We start from the raw sequence: 21,305 nt of genomic DNA, 5'->3' as shown, positions 1-21,305 counted from the left end.
TGGTCTCCTCTGGGCTGATCCCCCTGAGGAGGAGGCCGTGGCGGTGGCGGTGTCGGCATGGGTGCCAGGTTTGTATAATTTTTGATGGTGCCTAGAATGGATCCAAGCAAAGTCGTCCCATACATAGTACAGACGGGGGCAACTGCTTTGGGGGGCCCCTGTGCCTCGGGGATGCAGGGTCCAGGACAGCCTGGGGAATTAGTGGGGGGACTGGCACCAGCAGCAGCAAGTGACCTGGCCCCAACCTACCCCTCTCCACTCCGCCCTACCAGCTCTGGGTGTAGTTCGGGGGAGGGGACGGAAGCTGGAAAGAGGTGCGGGGGGGGGGGGAGTATGGGGCAGAGCAGGGGTGGGTGGAGAGGGGTGGGCTGGGGCCGAGTCGCTTGCTGCTGCCAGTGCTAGGCCCCCCACTAACCCTCCAGGCTGCCCTGGACTTTGTGTCCCCCCAAAGCGTGGGGCCCAGGTTGGTTGCCCTGGTCCATCCTATGGACGGGATGGCTCTGAAAATATAAGCACAAACATCGGTGGAGCTGGGTCTGTGTTCCTGAATATTGGTGGAGCACAGGCACCACGGGCCCATATAACTCACCGCCTATGGGTGTCGGTGTCCGAGCGTGCCTCCCCCGGGGCCGTGCGCCGCGGGAGACGGGCAGGACGCGGCGAGGCCTCCGGGCGCGCGTCCCGGTTTCCCGGAGCGAGCAAAAGGCAGGCCAAGTGCGGGAGGGCGTCCCAGGAGGCGTGAGCTGCGGCGGCGCCAGGAGCTGTGAGCAAAGGCGGCGGCAGCGGGTGTGCGCGGGCAGCGGGTCCTGGGCGTTGCGTTGCGCGCGCCGCGCGCCTGGGGTGGTGGTGGGTGGGTTTTGTGTCGTGGGTGGGTGCGGCGGGTTCGTGAGGGTCCCGCGTTCAGGAGAGAGTGCGTGGCGGGCGGGGGAGAGGGGTGTATTCGTGAGGGGTGGGGAGGAGTGTTAGGCGTGGTGTGTGCGGGCCAGGGTCGGGGGTCTGCGGATGGTGGGTCGGGGCGGGAGCGTTGGTGTGGCGAGGGAGGGGTGTGAGGCTGGTGGCGCGTGGCTGTGTTGGTTGGGGCGGGGCGGGGCGGGGCTGTGCCGGAGGGGCCAGGACTGGAAGTGGATAGCAGTGAAGAAGCAGGGCTCGTCAGCGGGCTGGTTTAAAGGCAGTCAAAGCGGCAGGCAACAGCGTCTACGGCCATACCACCCTGAACACGCCCGATCTCGTCTGATCTCGGAAGCTAAGCAGGGTCGGGCCTGGTTAGTACTTGGATGGGAGACCTCCTGGGAATACTGGGTGCTGTAGGCTTTTGCCGCTCCCTGACTCTGCCCGGCTGCAGGTCTCCCTCGGGCACACGCTTTTGCCGCCTCGTCCTGCCTTGCTTCCGCTAAGCTCTCCCAGGCCGTAGCCGCCTCGCCCACCGCGCCCGAGCCGGAGGGTTTGGGCTTTGGGCACCCGGCCCCGTGGCGCGGGCTTGCTCGTTTTTTTTTTGGAACCCAGCCGGCGGTCTTGCCCCGTTGGCAGCAGGCGCGGCTGGGAGGGCAGGTGGCCGAAGCGGCGGCGGGCGCCCCGAGGCCTGTCTGCGCTGGCGCTCCCTGCCGCGAGCGAGGGGTGTGAGGCTGGTGGCACGTGCCTGCGTTGGTCAGGATGTTCGCGGGGTTTTGTGTTGTGGGTGGGTGCGGCAGGTTTGTGAGGGTCCCATCTCAGTAAAGATTGTGTGGGTTGTGGAGCAGGGGCAGTGGTGCATTGTGTGGGGAGGAGGCTTAAGTAAGGTGTGGTCCAGTTGCTGCTTAGATGGAAAGCACTATCCGGCCTGGTTAATACTGGGATGGGAGCCTGGCTAGGAAAATTCTGGAGTTTGGAATTGTCGCCTAGTGTCTCTGTTTCATTTCATACCTTGGCTGGAGACTGTCAGGGTTTACCGGCTGTTGTACCATTTGCTGTCAGTTTTTAAAATCAATTCGTCTTTTCTTTTTTTCTGTTTACTTTTGCTCTCTGTCTTGCCTGGAAGAGGGGGGCTTCAGCAATACCGGTCATGGGACGGGAAGGAAGCGAGGCCTTTGTTTGAAACGTGGGTCTGTGGGCTGCTCCCGCCTTCCCTCTGCCTGCGATAAGCAGCTGCAGTTCCCACCACGCCGTCTGCGCGGGCGGCCCCAGTGGAAAACCTGGGCGGTGCGCCGGGGCCGGGGCGTTGCACAGCTGCGGGGCGCTGGGCGAGGCTATCAGCTGACTCCGCCGAGTCACGGGACTCGGCTCGGGCTGGTGCTGCGGAGTCACAGCGGCCGCGTGTGGTGCAGCTCCTGCCGGTCATGCTTCGCCTCCTGCTCCGAGCGGCTGGGCTGGTAGCGCTGCTTCCCGTGGGGCTCGGCGCCGCTGTAAGTGTTTCCCCGGGGAGCTGCTCTGCCCTGCTCGGGGCTCCCGTCCCTGGCTGGGCTCACGCGGAAATGGGCAATAGCCCGCGGCGTCCTCTTGCGCTGGGGCAGGTGGAGGGATCCCTGCGGGCCCTGGGCTCCCCTAAGGGCGTCAGTGACTGTGCAGGGATCATGGGGGTGAAGCACTCACTGAAGAGGAATTTTGGGGCCCCATCTCCACCCATTTCATTTTATTTACATATATTGCAAACGTGGAGGGGGGGGGGTGAGCTGGGGCCTCGGTACAGTTGTTTCCCCGCACGCCCTCCTCAGGGCTGACTGCCAGGAGGTGGGCGTGCATGAGTTGGATGCACGGCAAGCACTCATGCTGTCTGCACTGTCCTCTGAGCACGGATTCAATTTTGTATCGGGTGGGCTGAGTACAGGGTGCAAAGCATGTGGAGCAGGGTAGTCATGGGGCAGCCATGACTGTGTTTTCAGCTGTATTTTCTGAGGACAGGTGTGTCTGCCTCTTCCCACTCCTCAAGCTGTGCTGATGTGGAAAGGGGCTCTCTAACTCTCCCCTCAAGCCCAATAAGGGCCTGATGCCTGTGGAGATTGCAGGAGCCTACTGCTCCTTTATTCAGCTAGTTTGGTGGATGGGACAGATGCAGGTTACTTAGGCCTTGTCTACACTGCCACTTTACAGTGCTGCAACTTTCTTGTCCTGGAGTGTGAAAAAACACTCTGATGAACACTGCAAGTTTCAGCGCTGTAAAGTGGCAGTGTAGACAGTGCACCAGTGCTGGGAGCTACTCCCCTCGTGGGGTGGCTTTTTTTACAGCACGGGGTGCCGTGGTTACACAGCAGCCACGGCAACGCTTTAACATTGCTAGTGAAGACACATCCTTAAATATGGTTACCTTTTTTAGTAGAATCCTGCCCACTTTCCTCCCCGCATGGTTATGAAGCTTTGATTCTGACCTTTTTTGAGGCCGTGTTTACAATTTTCTTACAGCAAACAGATTTTGTGCTGTCTGTCTTAGTGAGACACTTAGGGTATGTCTACACTGGCAAGTTTCTGCACAACAAGTTATACCATTCTTCTTAATGGGCTGGAATTAAACTGCTATTGCGTGTCCACCCTGTGCTCCTTGTGATGGTGGAACGCATCCACATTAGCAGCTCTTGCAACTGCAAAGAGAGCAGTGCATTGTGGTAGCTATTCCACTGTGCAACTGGCCCATAGGGTGCTTGGGAAGGGTTTGCAATGCTTCATGGGGCAGGCACAGTGTCATATGATGCAGGTTTCCAGATCCCATTGTTCCATGGACCTCCTACTGCATTGCCAGTTGCTTTTCAACTGAAGGGTGTGTGTGTGTACAGAGGTGGGGGGAGAGTGTGTCAGCAGACAGCAGCAGGAAACAACCAGTCTTGAGGCAGGGAGGGGCGCAGGTCTCCAGCAGAGTTCAAAACAGTGAACAGAGCTGCCACAACACTTCTGGAGGCCTGTTTACAGCACACAAAGCAATCGTGTGTTTACACTGCTGGAGCCTCTGTGCTTTTAAGGCTTACAATTCTTGTCATGGTGAGGTTTTTTTGTTTTTTGTTTTTGCAGCGCTGCAACTGAGGACTTTCTGTGTACAAAGTGGCTTGGCAGTGTGTACACCTTGGGAGTTACACCCCAGAAAGCTGCTCTGCTGCGCAGCTAACTTGCCAGTGTAGACAAGGCCATAGTTTTGCTCATTACTTTCTGAACTCTCATCCACAATAGAGAGAAAATCCAGGATATCCTGAAAGACATGAATTGTCATTTAAAAAAAGCCCCCCCACACCTCTTGATAGGCCTATTTTAGCCTTTATTATTCAGAATCTATCTTGACAAGTTATACATTAGATGACTCTAGATCTTTAATTGTCTTGGTTGAATTTGTTTTTGTGCTGTTCTGCAGTTGTCAGGGCTCTGGCACCATCAGACAACGTACCACGTAGAACACATTAATTTACTAGCATGGGTTGAGAACGGGGAAGTGTATCTGTCTTTTCTCTGCCATTTTTAATGTGCTTTATCATGCAGCTTGCTCTTTCTATATAGATTTGCATCAGATTGCATCCAGTGTTACACAGTCTTGCTAAAGGCCTATTTGAGTTGCAATACTTAGGCTTAAGGTCTGAGTGAAGAGTACTGTTGGAGTTCCAATGCAGCATTTCCTCTGGGTTTTTGTGTTTGAAGTAAACCCTTAGCATTATTTTAATAGTCATCTGTTTTAATGTTGTATACATATTCTAAAGAATGTTAACACGCATTAAAAAGCAGAGTAACTCCATGAGAGTTTTGGTTTAAACTGAGAGCAGCTTGTAACACAGTACCTGGTCTTTTTAATTATCTTGAAAAAGCAAACATGGTTTTAAACTTTAAATAATCAGTATCGTGGCCTCTTGGCTTAAAAATAAAAGGTGAGGGGAGAGACAGAATGTTGTCAGAATGCATATAAAAGGGGTTTATTGAGGCAGGGTATAGACAAGGGTGGTCTAGGTCAGGGGTTCTCAAACTGGGGGTTGGGACCCCTCAGGGGGTCGTGAGGTTATTACATGAGGGGTCGTGAGCTGTCAGCCTCCACCCCCAAACCCCACTTTGCCTCCAGCATTTATAATTCAGAGGCTTCCTATGTGAAAGGGTCACCAGTACAAAAGTTTGAGAACCACTGGTCTAGGTCTCAATGGTTCTTTAGTTCCCAGGCCAAAACTCCGATTGATACAGAGTCTCCATAAATCCTGGCCTAGAATATGCAGGTGTGGAAGGGACACTAAATATATAATGTTCCTTTAAACTAGCTTTCAGAATTCCACTCAGCAAAATGAGTAAACTATCATCTTGAGAAGTGCAGGCTTGTATATTTTTTCAGCCTGGGCTGGCAAATTTTCATCATAACTTTACCAGGCTGCCTTAAAGGGAGTTTTGTGCATGTCTCATTTTTCCCCCTATGGTTCCTCTGAAGAGCAGAAGTAAAGGGTGAGATGTGGGAAGTGGTTTGCATGCTTTGTGTTTGTGCTCCAGTGATCCTGAATGTATGAAGGCTGGAACTGAATGATTGATGGCTATGTCATTATTCTGGGGTGAATATAGTCACCATCATGAGTCAGTGATTTTTTTGTGTTGGGTTCTTGAGACGGCAACATTATGTACCACTGACACCTACTATTATGTAATGGTGTGGTGTTGGAATGGAGATGGTGTTGTGCCAGGGAAGCAGATTAGGTAGTGAGTGCAAAGTGTTAACTATAGCTGTGCTTCTTCGACGGAATAAGCAGGGTCTGGTAATATTGTATTAGTTATTGGAAAGCAATCATCACTGTATGATTTGTGAGACAATATCCCAAAATTGTGAGGAGAATTCTTATTACTGGTTTAGCATTCACAGGTTTTTGTGATAACTTATCAATGGGAACTTTGAGGATGGGAGATTATAGAGATCAGGACTGGGTTGTCAGAGTTCTAGATCATTTTTATTCTAAGTTAATAAACCTTTTATAGCTATCCTTGATAGTGATAGTAGTCTCTCCACCAACCCTGGTGCCAAATAATACCTCTCTCTGGTTTCTAGACTGGGCAGGGGGGATTGTATGTCTTAATATCAAAAAGCTGATGCTGGTTCCTGGTTGCAGGCCAAGTTGACCAAGAAGTCCCTTCACAACCACATTCTAACCTACCGGAAACTCTCATAGAACAGGAAGGTGCAGGGACTGTCAGTCGGTAGAGATGATCTCCTTCAAGCAATTGCCGCTTGAAGCAAAGGCTGCAGTGGCTGCTGGAGTTGTCTTCTTCTCCATGATGATATCCCGGACCTTACTGGCTGAGCAACTTGCGTTTGGTACACAGAGGTGGCTGCGGAGATTACAGATGGCACTGTTCGTTAATGCGCTGATGCTCATAGGTTCTCTTTACATCTGGAGATGTATAGTGACCACATTCTACAGGCTTTCAGCTGCTAACTCCTATTGTTTCATGTCATGGAAAATAGCTGTGTTAACGTTTCTAGGTTTGGCACACTCTAGCTTTTTTACGTTGCTGTTTCTTGTTGCAGAAGAGCCCTATTTCTTTTCCTTAGCTTCTTACACATGTCTAGGAGCCTATATAATCCTTATTTTTTTTTCTCTTCACTCTGGGCTCTGTAGAGCAAGTTTATAAACTCTTGGTCAGCAGAGGTGCTAAGACAAGTGGTATCAATAAGGGTAGTAAAACTGTCATGAAACCTGTTTTGGTTGTTATGGTGACAGTTGCACTGACTGCTCTTGGGTTGTTGAATGCCTCTCAGCCTCCTGCAGTGACCTCAGTGGTGATTCCTGTTCACAAACTGCCTTTATCCATGGACGGCCTGAAGGTGGTGTTGCTATCAGATATTCATCTGGGACCCACTGTAGGGAAGACTAAACTTGCAATGGTTGTGCAGATGGTCAAAGCTTTAAAACCCGATATCACTGTGATTGTAGGTGATCTGTCAGATTCTGAAGTGATGGCCATCCGACCTGCTGTCGAACCTCTTAGTGAGCTTAATTCCCCATTGGGAAATTATTTTGTCACTGGAAACCATGAGTATTATACTTCTGATGTCAACAGCTGGTTTGAATTACTGAAGTCATTTAACATTCATCCACTCCACAATGAGAATGTGAAGATCTCTTCTCCAAGGAGTAGCAATGATTGGTTCTGTCTGGCTGGGGTTGATGATATTGAGGCTCAGGTGTTGCGCTATTCTGGGCATGGCATGGATTTAAAAAAAGCCCTCGTTGACTGCAATGCTGATCATGCAATAGTACTTCTGGCTCATCAGCCACTGGCTGCAAAATGGGCTCTCCAAGATCGGCCAGACATAAATTTGATCCTTTCTGGCCACACTCACGGTGGGCAAATATTCCCTCTGAATGCTGGTGCCTATTTGCTGAATCCCTTCTTTGTTGGCTTGTATAAAGTTGGGCAGAGCACTTTCGTATATGTCAGCCCAGGGACTATGTATTATGGAATTCCAATGAGGCTGGGCAGCAGAGCTGAAATAACGGAGATCATCCTGCGCTCTTCCTGAATGGTCTGCCAACTTACAAATTCTGTGTCCTCTATCAGCCAGTAGAACTGACAGTTTGATTCACAAGTCCCCAAGCCAAGTCCGTCCCTGATATAACTCTGGGGAAGTCAGTGAAGTTAATACAGTGATGGACTTGGTCGTGTAAGTCTGATACTGCTTTTTGTTCAGAAAGCACTATTTCTTCTGCCACATAGTAAGTTTATCAAACACCCATTGCAGATGAGTGGAAGTGATGAACTCATCTGATTGATTTATAATTTGTGCTATTGATATGTTGCATTTTAAAGATATCACCATGAGATCAGTGTTTGGTTTCAAGTGTGCTTACTGTGTATATTTAATATCTGTAATCTGTCATTAGTTCATATTCCATTTTTCACTTGTTTGTTGGCATCTGATGGAGTGCCGCCTAACTCATGATGATGTGCAGTTCACTCACTGAGAAGTGTGGTGAAACTGTGGATGCAAATTTTGCAGAGTACTCTACAAAGTCTTCATTGAGGTCTGTCGAGTCGTCCTACTATGGGAAGTGAATGGGGTATTTGCAGGTGATAGCAAGGATTCTGTTTAAATTTTTTATGGGGGGCCTTTATCTCAGTTGGGGCCTGTAGGTGCTTCTGCAAAATGACCAGTAAAGTAAGGTGCCTGTGCTAGGGTTACCAATTTTGGTTGGATGTATTCCTGGAGGTTTTCTCACATGACATAAACTTTAATTAAAGATTAATTTTTAATTTCCGGAGACTCCAGGACAATCCTGGAGGCTTGGCAACCTTAGGCCCTATGCATCTGTTCGTTTAAAATCTACATAAAAAAACAAAATCATAAGAATTGGAGAGACTTTTATAGTGGGGAAGGGTGGAAATAGCTTCCTTGTTTTGCCTAAATGTAACCCGTCATCCAGTGAGTATCTAATAAAGGTATTATAAAAGGGCCATTGTTAAACTCCCACTTCAGTGTGAGCGTTCAGTACTTTACTGTTGGTATGAGCAACACTTACGCTATGTCTACGCTAGCCCTTTTGTCAGTAAAACTTTTGTTGTCCAGGAGTGTAGAAAAAAACACACCCCGATCAACATAAGTTTCACCAATAAGTTCTGGTGTGGACAGAGCTATGGCTCTTCTGCCGACGTAGCTACCACTGCTTGTTAGGGGTGGTTTAATTAAGCTGAAGGGAGAGCTCTCTCCCGTCAGCACAGAGCGGCTACACAGGAGACCTTACAATGGCACAGCTGCAGCAGTACAACTGTGCACTGTAAGGTCTCTAGACATAGCCTTAAAATCTACAGTTGAAAGAATTGGAGTGCAAACCTTTTTTTCCCAGTTGTATTATTTGGGTAGGGTTGGTTAGTTTCTTTCCATTGTCTATAGTTAGTTTCTTCTTTCTGTTTTGTGTGGGGTTTTTTTTTTTTTTAACCCAGCAACTGGGGGGAGAGAGAATTTTAAAAACAAAGCAGCTGCGACTCAAAGGAAAGGTACTTAGATTGTAAATTTAATATTTTCCCTTGACCAGAACTAGATTAGATAGCAAGTACTGAAGAACCTCAGGAGTTCAAACTCTGAAATGTTCCTGTGAACAAAACGTTATGGTTGTTCTTTCAAAATTTTGCAGCTGAACATTGACTTAATACAACTTTTAATACTATGCAGAAGAAAAATGCTGCTTTTAACATGTTTTAAATGAAACAAGCACAGAAACCGTTTCCTTACCTTGTCAAATCTTTTTTTTAAACTTTCCCTTTATTTTTTTAGTAGTTTACATTTAACACAGTACGTATGGCTTTTGCTTTTTATTTTTATGTTTGGTCTCTGCTGCTGCCTGCTTGTGTACTTCCGGTTCCAAAATGAGGTGTGTGGTTGACTGGCCAGTTCATAACTTTGGTGTTTATAACTCTGAGGTCCTACTGTAACTTCTGTTTGTGTAGAAAAAAAGATGGCCGCCTTTTTGTGCATCTCTTTAAAGAGCACTGTCTAGCATTCAAATCTGTACTTCAGTCTGGTGTGTTTCTTAGTGCAATTTAATATAGCTAAATTAATAATTGTTTGGTTTTTAATATAAATAAAAACAGGTTCTTTTTGGTTCTCCCACATTGTTTTAGGGCATGAGAATCAAAAACTGAAGTGGAATTAATTTGTATTTACTGTCCAAGCTGACTGAAGTGCAAAAATAAGACTTTTTTCACTCTTTCCCCAAGTGTACTAATCTGAGAGGCTATTAGTAATTATAGCTAAGGGATTATTAATTTTTTAATCTGACAGTGTCCCTTTAACTCTTTAACCGGATACAGGATTCTCTCTCCTCATATAATCACTGTCTAGCTGTTTCTCTACTCCATGTTCCCACCCACCAAAACTGTGGACCCTCTTGTTCTTGACAGTTGGCTCTGGGCAAATCAACATCTTTATTAAATCTTCCTGTGCCTCTGTCTAAGTCAGATGACCTCTGTTATTGGGGTATCTGAAACACCCCACAATCTTCCTCACATCAACCCTGTGAGAGTAGAGAAGTTCTAGCAGATGAGGAACAGAGACAGAGGAAACTTGTGGCAGAGATGGGGAATTGAATCCAAGTCCTAAGCTAACCCCCTAACCACTGGACCACTTCTCCCCAGTTTCCCAGTGTCTAAAACAGTGATAATACAAAGCATTTTGTGAAGGTGCAGTGTATTTATGGAGCACCTTTCATCTGAGGATCCCAAAACGCAACTTGACCTCCATACATATCCATACAATTTTTGTGTGTATGCCTTATGTTTCTCTGACTGGTCTTTCCCTGGCTGACTTAGTGTTGCTGGTACCTGACCAGCGTGAGTTGTGTAGATAGCCCCCAGTGATGGGTCAGTGAAAGACCTGAGTTAAAATCCATGTCTCCCACTCGGTAGTGCAAAGCATTCTCTCCTGGCCACTTTTTTTTCTAATCATTAAATTATTTGAGGATTATTGCTATGTTATGCAGCTAATTGTCTAGCTAGTTACCTTCCATGGGAGGGGGGCACTGTGGTTTGCTTCAGTGTTAGTTTCTCAGTGAGCAGGGAAATGTCAGTTTATCTCTTTTCCTCTCCTGCCCTTCCCAAGAAAACATAAATGTGCACAAAAATCAGTATGGAGAATTGACTCCTACCACAAATAAGCAGGTGATTTTAAATTGTTCTGTGACTTTTTTGACCGTTTTTCATCTATTTTTGTTTTTAATTGTGACTATATTTCTTTGGGGTTTAATTAAATATTTTTGTTGATCTTGATTTCTTTTCTACCAGAATGCAAAATTATTGAAAAGGCTACTCGGAGCACCATTGCAGCCATACCCAAATCCTACAATCACTTTTTGTGAAAATAAACCATATACATTGGAGAATCAATGTGCATATTTATAAATCATAGTACTGATATAATGAATGCATTGAACACTAAGATTGTTACTGTTCCAAGCAATTAATAAAAAGTTAAAATTGTTCACAAGTGTCTTCTATAATGATCATTCAATTTGATTTTTTGATGTTCCTGAGTGCAAGTGAAAAGGGAATGTCACTGTATTAAACCTGTGTGTAACATGGAACATCCAGGCAGGGAAAAGTGAGTCCAGTGTTATCAGGTAGGGGAGATGAGTCATGTTATGTGATTGCAGGGATGGGGATGAGGAATATTAAAGAAGGAGGGGAGGTTACAAGGTGAGGGAGAGCAGAATGTATGAGTGGTTCTTAGTTGGGTTTTATATTTGAGTGGTGGTGGTCAGGACAGGCTGAGGAGGGAGTCTGTTGTTAAGGAGGGTATCTAATATGTTTTGCCTGGTGGATCATATGTTGTATGATGGTCATAAAAAAGATGGCTGCATCCTCTTACCACACCTCTGAGGGTTAAACAGAACAGTAGGAGAGGCAGATAAGCATGGACATGTTTATTGATATGGTAGGGGCCATATCCTGCAGGAAAAATTCCATGGACTTAAATGGGAGCTGTGCCTATGTAAGGACTATAGGATCAGTAAGTACCTAAGTAGCGGGTCCCCATTAAAAGCACACAGACTTGACTGCAGTTAATTCCACATGGCATGGGTGGTGCCACCAATAGTTAAGATTGCCTGACACTGCCTTGATGTGCCTTAGGCATAAGTTTTATACAGGGTAAAACGGATTTATTTGGGTTTAGACCTCATTGGGAGTTGGGCATCTGGGTGTTAAAGACAGGAACAATTCTGTGAGCTGCTTTCAGGTAAACCTGCAGCTTTGGGGCAAGTAATTCAGACCCTGGGTCTGTGTTGGAGCAGACAGGTGTGTCTGGCTCAGCAAGACAGGGTGCTGGAGTCCCGAGCTGGCAGGGAAGGCAGGGGTAGAAGTAGTCTGGGCACATTGGCAGCTCCCAAGGGGGTTCTGTGATGCAACCCATCGCAGCGGTCAGTATGGTTCTGTACGATCAAATTTTTGTGGTGTTTGTGTTTTTTCCATTTTTTTTTAACTTAGAAAAGTACAAACAAAAACTGTTAAATGAGGCAGAAGTCCTGTGGAGGACAAAGTATATGATCTTGCAGGGTGGATTTGATTTAAATAATCAGTCAGGAAGACTTGATTTAATCATGGTTTCTACATAAAAGTGCATTCTTGTTGGTTGTTATAATCTTAATACATATTCTTCACAACTCAGAAATAGATGTAGGTTTCATTTTTAGAAGGTACACACTATACGTTTTTAAACAGTGATTTATTTTGAAAACTTTTCAGATGTAGTTTTACAGCTATATCAGAAAATTAATTGTTTGGTTATTTCATTTACCAAAGGTAATTGAAGCAGATATTTATGAAGTCAGTTCACCTCTCAATATCTCCAATTCAACAGGTTAATCATTAATATTTGGAGGATTTTTTCTTTCCATGCTGTATTAGGAGGAGAACATCACCAGACAGACATTTAAATTGTTTTACTTAACGTTGTTGTTTTAGTTAAATATTTTAGAAATTTTTTCTTCAGCAGCAAACAATATTTTAACAAAACAAGCATATGTCCCTCACTTCTCACATTTATCTCCAGACTACTTCTCCTTGTCCAGATCTGCTCTGCCTCCAACAATCTTCTAGTTATTGAACTTTTTGAAACTTTTCACTTTTTTTAGAGAGAGGTAAGGGATTGATTTTGTGTACAGAAATTTGCAGAGGGACCATAGAGTTGAAGTCTGTTATTTCTTACCTCTCTCTATATATTTATCTATTTATTAAAACCATTTTTGCTGTTAACAAGCATGTTACCTCTGGAGACAGAAATCCACAGTTTTTGAGAACTGCAAAACTCAGCATCTCTGATGGTATCTTCTAGACTGAGTCCCATTGGGTTGATAGAAAGATTAACCTAAATCTATACGAAGCCTGTGGAACCCCATAAGATTGGGTCCCTAATCCATGAACTATTAGAACTCATTTACAAAACTTAAACATTACATAAATATATTGTCTCATACTATAGAATTAGAATTTATAATCCCTATTCCATGATGAGATATCTTTGAGCTATAATATATCTTAATTAAAACTCTCTTGAGAGGTTTTTTCCTTAAAAAGCATTTTATCAAAAATCCGATTTTAAAAATTATTTTTATTTTTTTAATTGATTTTTATCCACTCTGTGATCCTGTAATTGAAGACTATATCATAATGTGTATGCACAAGGGTTGAATTAAGGTTGCATAGATAAGGAGCAACCTTAGTTCTGGCACCTTCTAGCTTTTTCGTGATTGACTTTAGAACCTTAATGTTCTTTTAACATAGTTGTTTGCTGTCGTTTGTAATTTTATTAACAGGATAGTGTAACACTGTTACTGTGCCCAGGTTCGAAGCCCTAATCTGAAACTGTTGCTCCAACAGTGGCACTGAACTTGCATTTGAGGCATGTCCAGAATGTGTAACGCCTTTTGTTTACTGGTGGTGTTGCTTATGAATGTTTTCCCCATGGAACATACACTGTGTTTCCATTCATGTACAGTGGCAGGATCTCTGTGAATTGAGGTGCAGATTGCAAATAAACAGTTGCATCATTCCACTCAGATTTAAAATAAAAATCATCAAGCTGGCATTTACTTGGGCGTTCTCTGATGGCTTGAGATTCAGTAGTCGGGAGGTAGTGCAGCTAGGAGAGGGACTGCTTATAGAAAAGTAACTCCTAGGATAAGACTCCAGACTTTTGAGTTATTTTTGTTCTAAAATACTTGGTAATCTGCTGCTTTACCCTTCAGCTGTCTAAGGCCCTGATCCTGAAAATGCTTTAGCATGTGTATTAACTCATGCAAGTATCTCTTTTGACCTTTATGGAACAGCTCACATGAATGAGGTTAAGCATGTGCTTAAATGTTTACAGGATCTGGACCTAAATAGCTTCCATATCCAGCTGTTCATTGCCTCCTTGTCTATAGTCTTGCTTTAGAGGGAGATGAGGTAATATCTCTTATTGGACCAGATTATGTTCACATCCTATGGATGGGTTTTTGATTTATAGGAGTTAGAGGGGGAAAAAAGACCTATTTGATCATCCATTCCAGTTCCTGGTCAATACAGGATCACTTTAGCCTGTCTAGTTTTAAATCTCCCACAAGTGATGGGGCTTCAGCTACTTCCCTTGGGAGGCTGTTCTAAAGCCTGGTCTACACTGCAAAGTTAGGTTGACATAAGTTACCTTGTGCCACGTTATTTGGGCATGTGTCTACACTCCAATTTGTCTCCAGCCAATGTAACACAAGAGCTAGGGGTCACCAAATGAAATTAATAGGCAGCAAACACACAAAAAGAAGTATTTCTTCACACGATGCACAGTCAACCTGTGGAACTCCTTGCCAGAGGATGTTGTGAAGGCTAAGACCATAACTGGGTTAAAAACCGAACCAGATAAATTCGTGGAGGATAAGTCCATCAATGGCTATTAGCCAGGATGGGCAGGCAGGAATGGTGTCCCTAGCCTCTGTTTGCTAGAAGCTGGGAATGAGTGACAGAGGATGGATCACTTGATGATTACCTGTTCTGTTCATTCCCTCTGGGGCACCTGGCACTGGCCACTGTCAGAAGACAGGATACTGGGCTAAATGGACCTTTGGTCTGACCCAGTAGGACCGTTCTTATGATGTAAGTGCCCTGTTATATCAACGCAGTCAAACCTTCTCCCCAAACCGTGTGGAACCATGGTTGTCCTACTGAGGTTAGTGCAGTGCGAGTGTAGACAGTGCATGGCCTGTGTCAATCCCAACAGTCAGAATCTGTCCCACAATGCCCCATTCTCTGCAACAGTGACCACTCTGGTTACAATTTTAAACTCCACTGCCTAGGGGTCACAGAGACCAGAAGCCACCCCCACCTTTCAAAATCCTCCCTCCCCCTCACATGTTGTTGAGATGCCTTTTCCTGAGTGCAGATGTTGGTAAACGCACCTAGCAGCTCTCCCTTCTTGTGTGCAACTGCCCAGCCAACTGTGCTGGCCCCGCACAGACAGACAGAGAGAGGTATTAGATGTGCTCCAGGCTGGAGTAGACAGGTGCTTTGGATCTCCTGGGCCTGTGGGGAGAAGAGGTTGTGCCGCATGAAAGTGAAGGAACTTCACGGGATGCCACAAGGTCAGGGAGCGCCACAATAGATCTGGTGCTGCGCCTCAGACCTGCTGATTCTGCAAGTTACTGCATGGCATACTTGGCAGAGACCCCACCAGCACCCCGCAGTCCCTTGTGGATACCTCCGAGGAGCCCAAGACAGACAGACCTGGCGTGTACAGTGAGGAGGAAGGAGTGTGGGGAAGACACAGCAGGGGATTCCAGCCATGCAGCAAGCCAGGACCTATGTGAGATTCGGACACAGTATAGCCAGTGCCACCAGGTGAGTGTTGATGAGCCTGATGAAGGGGAAGGGAACTCGGTTAAGTGTGTACATGCATTTTTCTGTACGTTCTTTAAATTTAAAGATGGAACCTGGCCCAACACCAAGTTAACAAGAGACGGGTATCGACTTTTCATTTGCTCATACAAGAGGAAGTAACGGTACAAAACACATAGGTAGAGTTATCTACGTGTCCCTAGCCTAACCCTACTGGGTAATGACATGTGCAGCATCTTGGTTTTGTGCCTAGGGATGTCCCTTTTATCTTCCTGAGAGAAGTTTGATGAAACTTTCATGGAGGTACCCTGCAGTCCTTTCCCAATGATTGCTAGGGATGGCAGCCTTATGTCTTCCTCCACGGTAGGATATTTCCCCGTGCCAGTCCGTGATGCCTTTGGCTGGCACCATTGCAGTAAACAGGCTAGCAACATATGGGTCTGGGTTGCTTCAGGAAGCCAGTAGTAGCTGTGCTGCCTGTGCCTTTGATACCTTCCAGAGTGAGACATCAGCTTACAGCACCACTGCCTGTGGAAAATAGTGCCAGTGCTCAGTGCCCTATACTACTTATGGAATAGGGACCAAAATTATATAGCTTCATACAACGGAACATCCCCTGCCCTGGCATGTCATACTCACCATGGCTGGGATTGGAGAGTGGTGCTGTGCAGAGTTGCTCCAAAGGAGAAGGGCCAATAAGCATGTCTTTTAAAAATGTTTATGGGAATAAGGGAAAGGAGTTTCAAAACTCATCTTTCCCTTTCCCTTGTGTCTGTAAATCGAACGGTACATCTGTCTGTTTTTTATCAGCAACTTCTAGAGTGGCCGCTTTGAGGAGTTCCCCCTCCACACCTGCAGAACACCTGATCCTGATGAGGAGGAGAAAGAAGAGGACTGAGAGAGACGTATTCTACAAGATCCTGCCAGCCAGTGCTGCATCGGACCACGAACAAAGGGCTCAGAGAGCCCCGTACGACCAACAACATGGAGAAAGACAGAGGACAGGAAAAGGCCCAGGAGTCCAAGCAGGATAAGGAGTGGGAAATGTGCTAGGACATAATGGGTCTTCTCAGGCAGCAGATTCAAATGCTGCTGGTTGTCCTACAGGTCCCAAAATCTTGGATTCTCCATCCTTTGCACTATTTGGAGAACTTCATGGTCACTGTTCCTACACCCCACAACATACCACGTGGCATCACGGGGCAGATCGTTGCCTCTATCATTCCACGCAGGGAAGGAGGGAGGTGGGGCAGCAAAGAAAATCATAGCTTTGCATACACTGACCTGTGAGGACCACAACTGGTATGTGTGTTTCCACAATGGACTACATTTGTGCATTCAAATGGACATAAAATTAGAAAGGAAGTAAACATTTATTTTCGCCTCGTTATGTTACACATTAGTATTGCATTGCTTGTGGCGGGTTTTGTACATTACTTTTTTTTATACTGTTTTTTCCCCACTTAATGTTTTTGGAGAATCAAATGATCTTTATTAGTTCACAACAAATACTGTAGAATGCATAGCGGTATTCAAAGCAAACAGTCCTTGTAAATGTACAGCAAGCACCATAGTATTCATAGTTTCAGGAAAACACCCAGTCATATTTATGAATATATAGCAAGCACTACAGCGTTCTGAGCAGCACCTGAAGTTCCAGGCCCAGAGAACACTACATCACAGACCACTACTGTGGCTGGCTGCTAAAGGGCTCTTTCAAAGCCTCCCTCACTTCATAGTGCCATGTTGAGCTCTTGTAATGACCCTTGAATCTGGCTTTTCAAACTCGGTCAGCTGCTCCGTGTCCGTCCTCCACCCTAGCAGCAGCTTATCCCCCTTTGTCTCACAGCTGTTATACCAGAAACAACAGCCAGTGATAACCATTGGGATGTTTTTCTCACTGAGATCCGATCTAGTGAGTAAACACAGCCAGCATCCCTTCAATCTACCAAAAGCACATTGAACTGTTGAGCTGGTAGTTGAATCTTACCTTGGTGCTGTCCAGGTGGCCTGCGTATGGCTTCGTGAGCCAGGGGATCAAGGTATAGGCTGGGTCCTCCAGGATCACTCTTGGCATTTCCGTATTGCCAGTGGTAATCTGCTGGTCGGGAAAGAAAGTCCCTGCTTGCATTTTTCTGAACAGTTCTGTGTTCTTAAAGATGTGAGTATCATGACCCTTCCCTGACCAGCCCACACTGATATCCGTGAAGCGCTCCTGGTGATCCACCAACCCTTGTGTAACCACAGAAAAGTAGCCCTTTCTGTTGATATACTCTGTGGCAAGGTGGGCTGCTGCCAAAGTATGGATGTGTGTGCTGTCTGTGGCCACACTGCAGTTTGGATGCCCCATTGCTGCAAATATATTGTCTGTGTCTTGCACTTGCCAAGAATCCCTGCATAGCAGGACACGATTCATGGCCCTGCACAGTTACATGACAATGGTTCCGACTTCCCAACTCTAAAAACTATTTCCCACTGACCTGCAGCAATCCAGGGCTGCAAGCTTTCAGAGCTCATTCACTATTTGATTCTCCACTGTCAATCCAGCTCTCATTCCGGTGTCCCTAAACTGGAGGGCCTGGGCAAGCTTGGCACAGAGATCCAGAAATGTGGCCTGGAATTCTGCAGCCATCCCAGATTTAAATTACAGTGCAATCCCACCAATCAGTGTTTGTTTCTCGGGCCCAGAAGTGGCACTCCACCCTCTTAAGCTGCTCTGTGAGTGCCACCAACAAGCTTCAATTGTCTTTTAATCTGTCCCTCAGCAAGCTGTCCTCAAAGCCATCCTCATGTCTGTGGTTGTTGCGGTACCTCTTGCGGAGAGGTATTTGTCCTGTATTTGCAGCCTTCATGAAAATAGTGCAGAGCTCTGCAGGCTCCATGCTTCTCTCAGAGATGGCAGATGCCAACAAGTGCCATGGGGATTTGTGGGAGTTAAAAAAAAAAAAAAAAAAAGCTGAAAATTATGGCATGTGGATGGTATTATGGAATTGTGCATGCTGGAAATTTGACTCCCTAGCTCTCAGAGATCCCTGAGAGAGTCATTTCTATCCCAGAACATATTGTGAAAATTTCCCAAAAGGCATTGCACTCAATGGCAGTGTGTGTCACACTGAAATACCTATCCCCAGTGCACCATGCTCTACATCAACACAAGCACTCCTGGTGAGTACGCACAGCACCAACACAAGCAGCAAAGTGTGCACCTGTGCCAGCGATATACAAACTTTAACTTTAATCAACCACGGTTTGTAGTGTAGACATGGCCTGTTCTGAAGTGCTGCCAGGATGTCTTTCCTCAAGTTCATTTTAGCTTTTCCTTATTTGCACCCTTTTATCCTAACTGCACCTCACCAAATACCTCCCCCACCCTTGGATTTTGCACTCTTCTCACATTTCCCTCTCCCTAAGTGGTACTCTTGAACTGTGTGTGTTTGCCTCTCAATCTTTCCCTCTAGCATTCTGAGAGTTCTTGCTCTTCTGAGCTCCTTCCACTTTGTCTTTGTTACTCTGTTGCACTTCAGCTCATCTACAGCATGAACTTTGAAAGTGGGTTAAACGAAATGAGAATGAAGCGCTCTTAATTCCATTTGTGGGCACTTTTTCTGGAGTGATTTAGGAAGAGCTATTGCACTGTAAATTCACACCCTACCTTAATCCACATTAACTTTAAGGGTGGCTAGGCCCTTTTTTCTTTCTAGTAATATTGTGCCCAGCACTGAACATACTCCAGGCGCTGTCATACCAGAGCCATGTTGACTGTTACCTTTTTGGTCTGTGACATGCTGTTTGTGTAGACAGCCTAAAATCCCATTGGCTCCTTTTGCTGTCATGTTGCATTGCAAATACACATTTAATTAGCTGTTCATTATTATCCCACCCACTGTCTAGCTCGTGGACCGCTGGAAGGTTGGTTGTTTTTTAAATAGTGACATGCATGGGTCCCAAAGGAACTGCTTGCACCCCCAATAATGGGATCCCAGAACTGTTCCTGGGTTTCTTTCTCTAGTGCTGCCATCACCATAGTGTCTCAGCAGCTCTGTTTCCAGGTTTCTCCTGCCCATTGAGTGTTCTTATTTGACTCATTCCTGTTCTTCCCCTCCCCCAGAGCACTAGATTTCATTTGATGCTGTCTCTCTTCCCTCCTCCTACCCCCCAACTCCCTTTTCCTTCTTATTTCCTTCTATTCTGGCTAAAATCTTCTCTCAAGATACACTTAAGGCATTTTTTATTTAGGTAGTATGGGCCCTCATTTCCTGAGAGCTGCAGTAGAGAATTTTAAAACACAAACTATAGGTAAAAAGAAATTGGTACTGCTCTTGATTGGAGAGAGTTTGCTTGTTGAGGAACTCTAGAGCCAAATGCTAACAGGGAGAAGATGGCAGGAACTTGAGAAGCCTGCAGAAGTTAAGAATCCATCAGATGCCTTTGAGAGCGTACAAATCTGTCAAGATACCGTGTTAGCTGTACTAAGTTAATAGTTATTTGTATGGCAGTAGTGCAGAGAGGCCCTGATCACTGCTCCATTGTGCCAGGCATTGTACACATACAGCACCTGCCCCAGTGTTTAAATCCACATCGGAGACTCTGTTTTCACTGGAATTTAAAATATGTATAATATGTAAACATTTCTATTAAAGTTATGTTTTGAAAATTGTTTTTTGAGCATTGGCCTGCTAAACCCAGGGTTGAGAGTTCAATCGTTGAGGGGGCCATTTGGGGATTGGTCCTGCTTTGAGCAGGGGGTTGGACTAGATGATCTCCTGAGGTCCCTTCCAACCCTAATAATCTATGATTCTAAATATCCACACCAAATGTTTTAGTTCCCACAGATGTCAAGCAATGGTGTTGACACTGTTTTTGTGAAGTCCTCTGGGGCAACTGCCCTGTTTTGCAGTGCGGGGACAACCTTAGCACGTGCCTATCTGCACCAGACCCTGGTTCTGCCTCCTGCAAAACCTCCTGCTGAGGTGCTGGCTGCACTTCCCGCCATCTTTTCTTCCATGGATTCCTTGTCTGTAGCCACACAAAGTGATGGGACCCCCTCATTCACCTTCTGCTGGCATTGGCTGGGATGGCCATCCATCTGTTTGGGAGGTGGACGCTCAGTGGGGAGGTTTTCTGTTGCTGTGGGGCCTATTTCTGTTCCTTAATTGTGTCTCACATCTGGGCAGAATTCTACTGACTCCTTTGCAGAGCAGTTAGTAGTGTTCAGGGTTCGTTACTTGGTGCCCCCCATCCAGTATCCTTGTTTTGATTCTCGTTCCCCAGCTTTCCTGATTTACCATTTGTTTTTCCACTGAATCTATTTCCTGGGGTCCCTCCCTCAGTTGAGGGTGTGAGCGTTTTGTCCTATGTTAACTTAGGCCCACCCTTCCAGAATTAAAGTAGGCCATTGCCTTTCAGCTGCATTAAATTCACTCAATTTAAAAGGTCTGTTTCAACTGGACAAGGGTGCTGCTTATTTGTCCGTTTTGTGTTTTGACTTCTGACCTACCACCTGATGCTACATGAAGGTGTGTGTGAGGGGGAGGGAGGGCAATGTGGAAAGGTCATGCTTGAAGGTGAATGACCTAGAAACAATACCCGCATGCAAGAAATCTGGTTGAAACAAGGAAATAGGTGTACGTGGGAACAGGAAAGCATCTGTCTAGTGGTTAAAGTGTACAGTTTAACTCAAAAGTAATATATTGTAAACAAATATCTGTATCTTGGTGCTAACAGCTTAGATTATTAAAAGTGAAAGTTATAAAAGTCCAATTAATTGGTCAGTTTGTTACTCTCTTCTCTCTGCTTAGAGAATGAAAATAAAGTCAGTGTCATTTTTGTGTGTGCAGTCAGTTTCTCTTTCAGGTTCCCAGCGCTGCAGGGTTTCAGACACTGTGGGGAGGCAAAGTGAAGGGGTTGATAGTTTTAAAAATACTTTTAATTGATTTTTCCGTGCTCCAAAATTACAAAATTTAAAGTGTGGTGTCTCTTTAAAAGCAGAGAAGTAGGATTGTAGAACAATCTGGATTCTGTTCCTGGCTCTGCCCATG

General features: G+C 45.7%; 2 protein-coding genes and 1 non-coding gene across 3 annotated transcripts in view; all 3 read left to right on the top strand.

Moving 5' to 3' along the window:
• The first annotated feature begins 1,192 nt into the window (after positions 1 to 1,192).
• LOC120399750 lies at positions 1,193 to 1,311 on the top strand. The gene has a single exon (XR_005595347.1). It is a non-coding gene; the product is annotated as a 5S ribosomal RNA (ribosomal RNA).
• Positions 1,312 to 2,249: 938 nt separating this feature from the next.
• Positions 2,250 to 21,305, top strand: part of GLB1 (galactosidase beta 1) — an 83,414-nt gene continuing 64,358 nt past the window's right edge. The window contains exon 1 of the mRNA XM_039522898.1: positions 2,250 to 2,378. Coding sequence (XP_039378832.1) covers positions 2,313 to 2,378 — 66 coding nt within the window. The 5' untranslated portion in view covers positions 2,250 to 2,312. The remainder of the gene's footprint in view (positions 2,379 to 21,305) is intronic.
• On the top strand, positions 2,292 to 9,042 carry TMPPE (transmembrane protein with metallophosphoesterase domain). The gene is given in 3 exon segments (XM_039522899.1): positions 2,292 to 2,378; positions 6,021 to 6,501; positions 6,503 to 9,042. Coding segments are annotated over 2 exon segments (1,320 nt in total). The 5' UTR covers positions 2,292 to 2,378; positions 6,021 to 6,114; the 3' UTR covers positions 7,436 to 9,042.

The sequence above is a fragment of the Mauremys reevesii genome, linkage group 2 (assembly GCF_016161935.1).
Source record: "Mauremys reevesii isolate NIE-2019 linkage group 2, ASM1616193v1, whole genome shotgun sequence".
Lineage (NCBI taxonomy): Eukaryota > Metazoa > Chordata > Testudines > Geoemydidae > Mauremys > Mauremys reevesii.
Note: the sequence above shows the minus strand (reverse complement) of the source record. Positions and strands in the feature narration are given on the sequence as shown.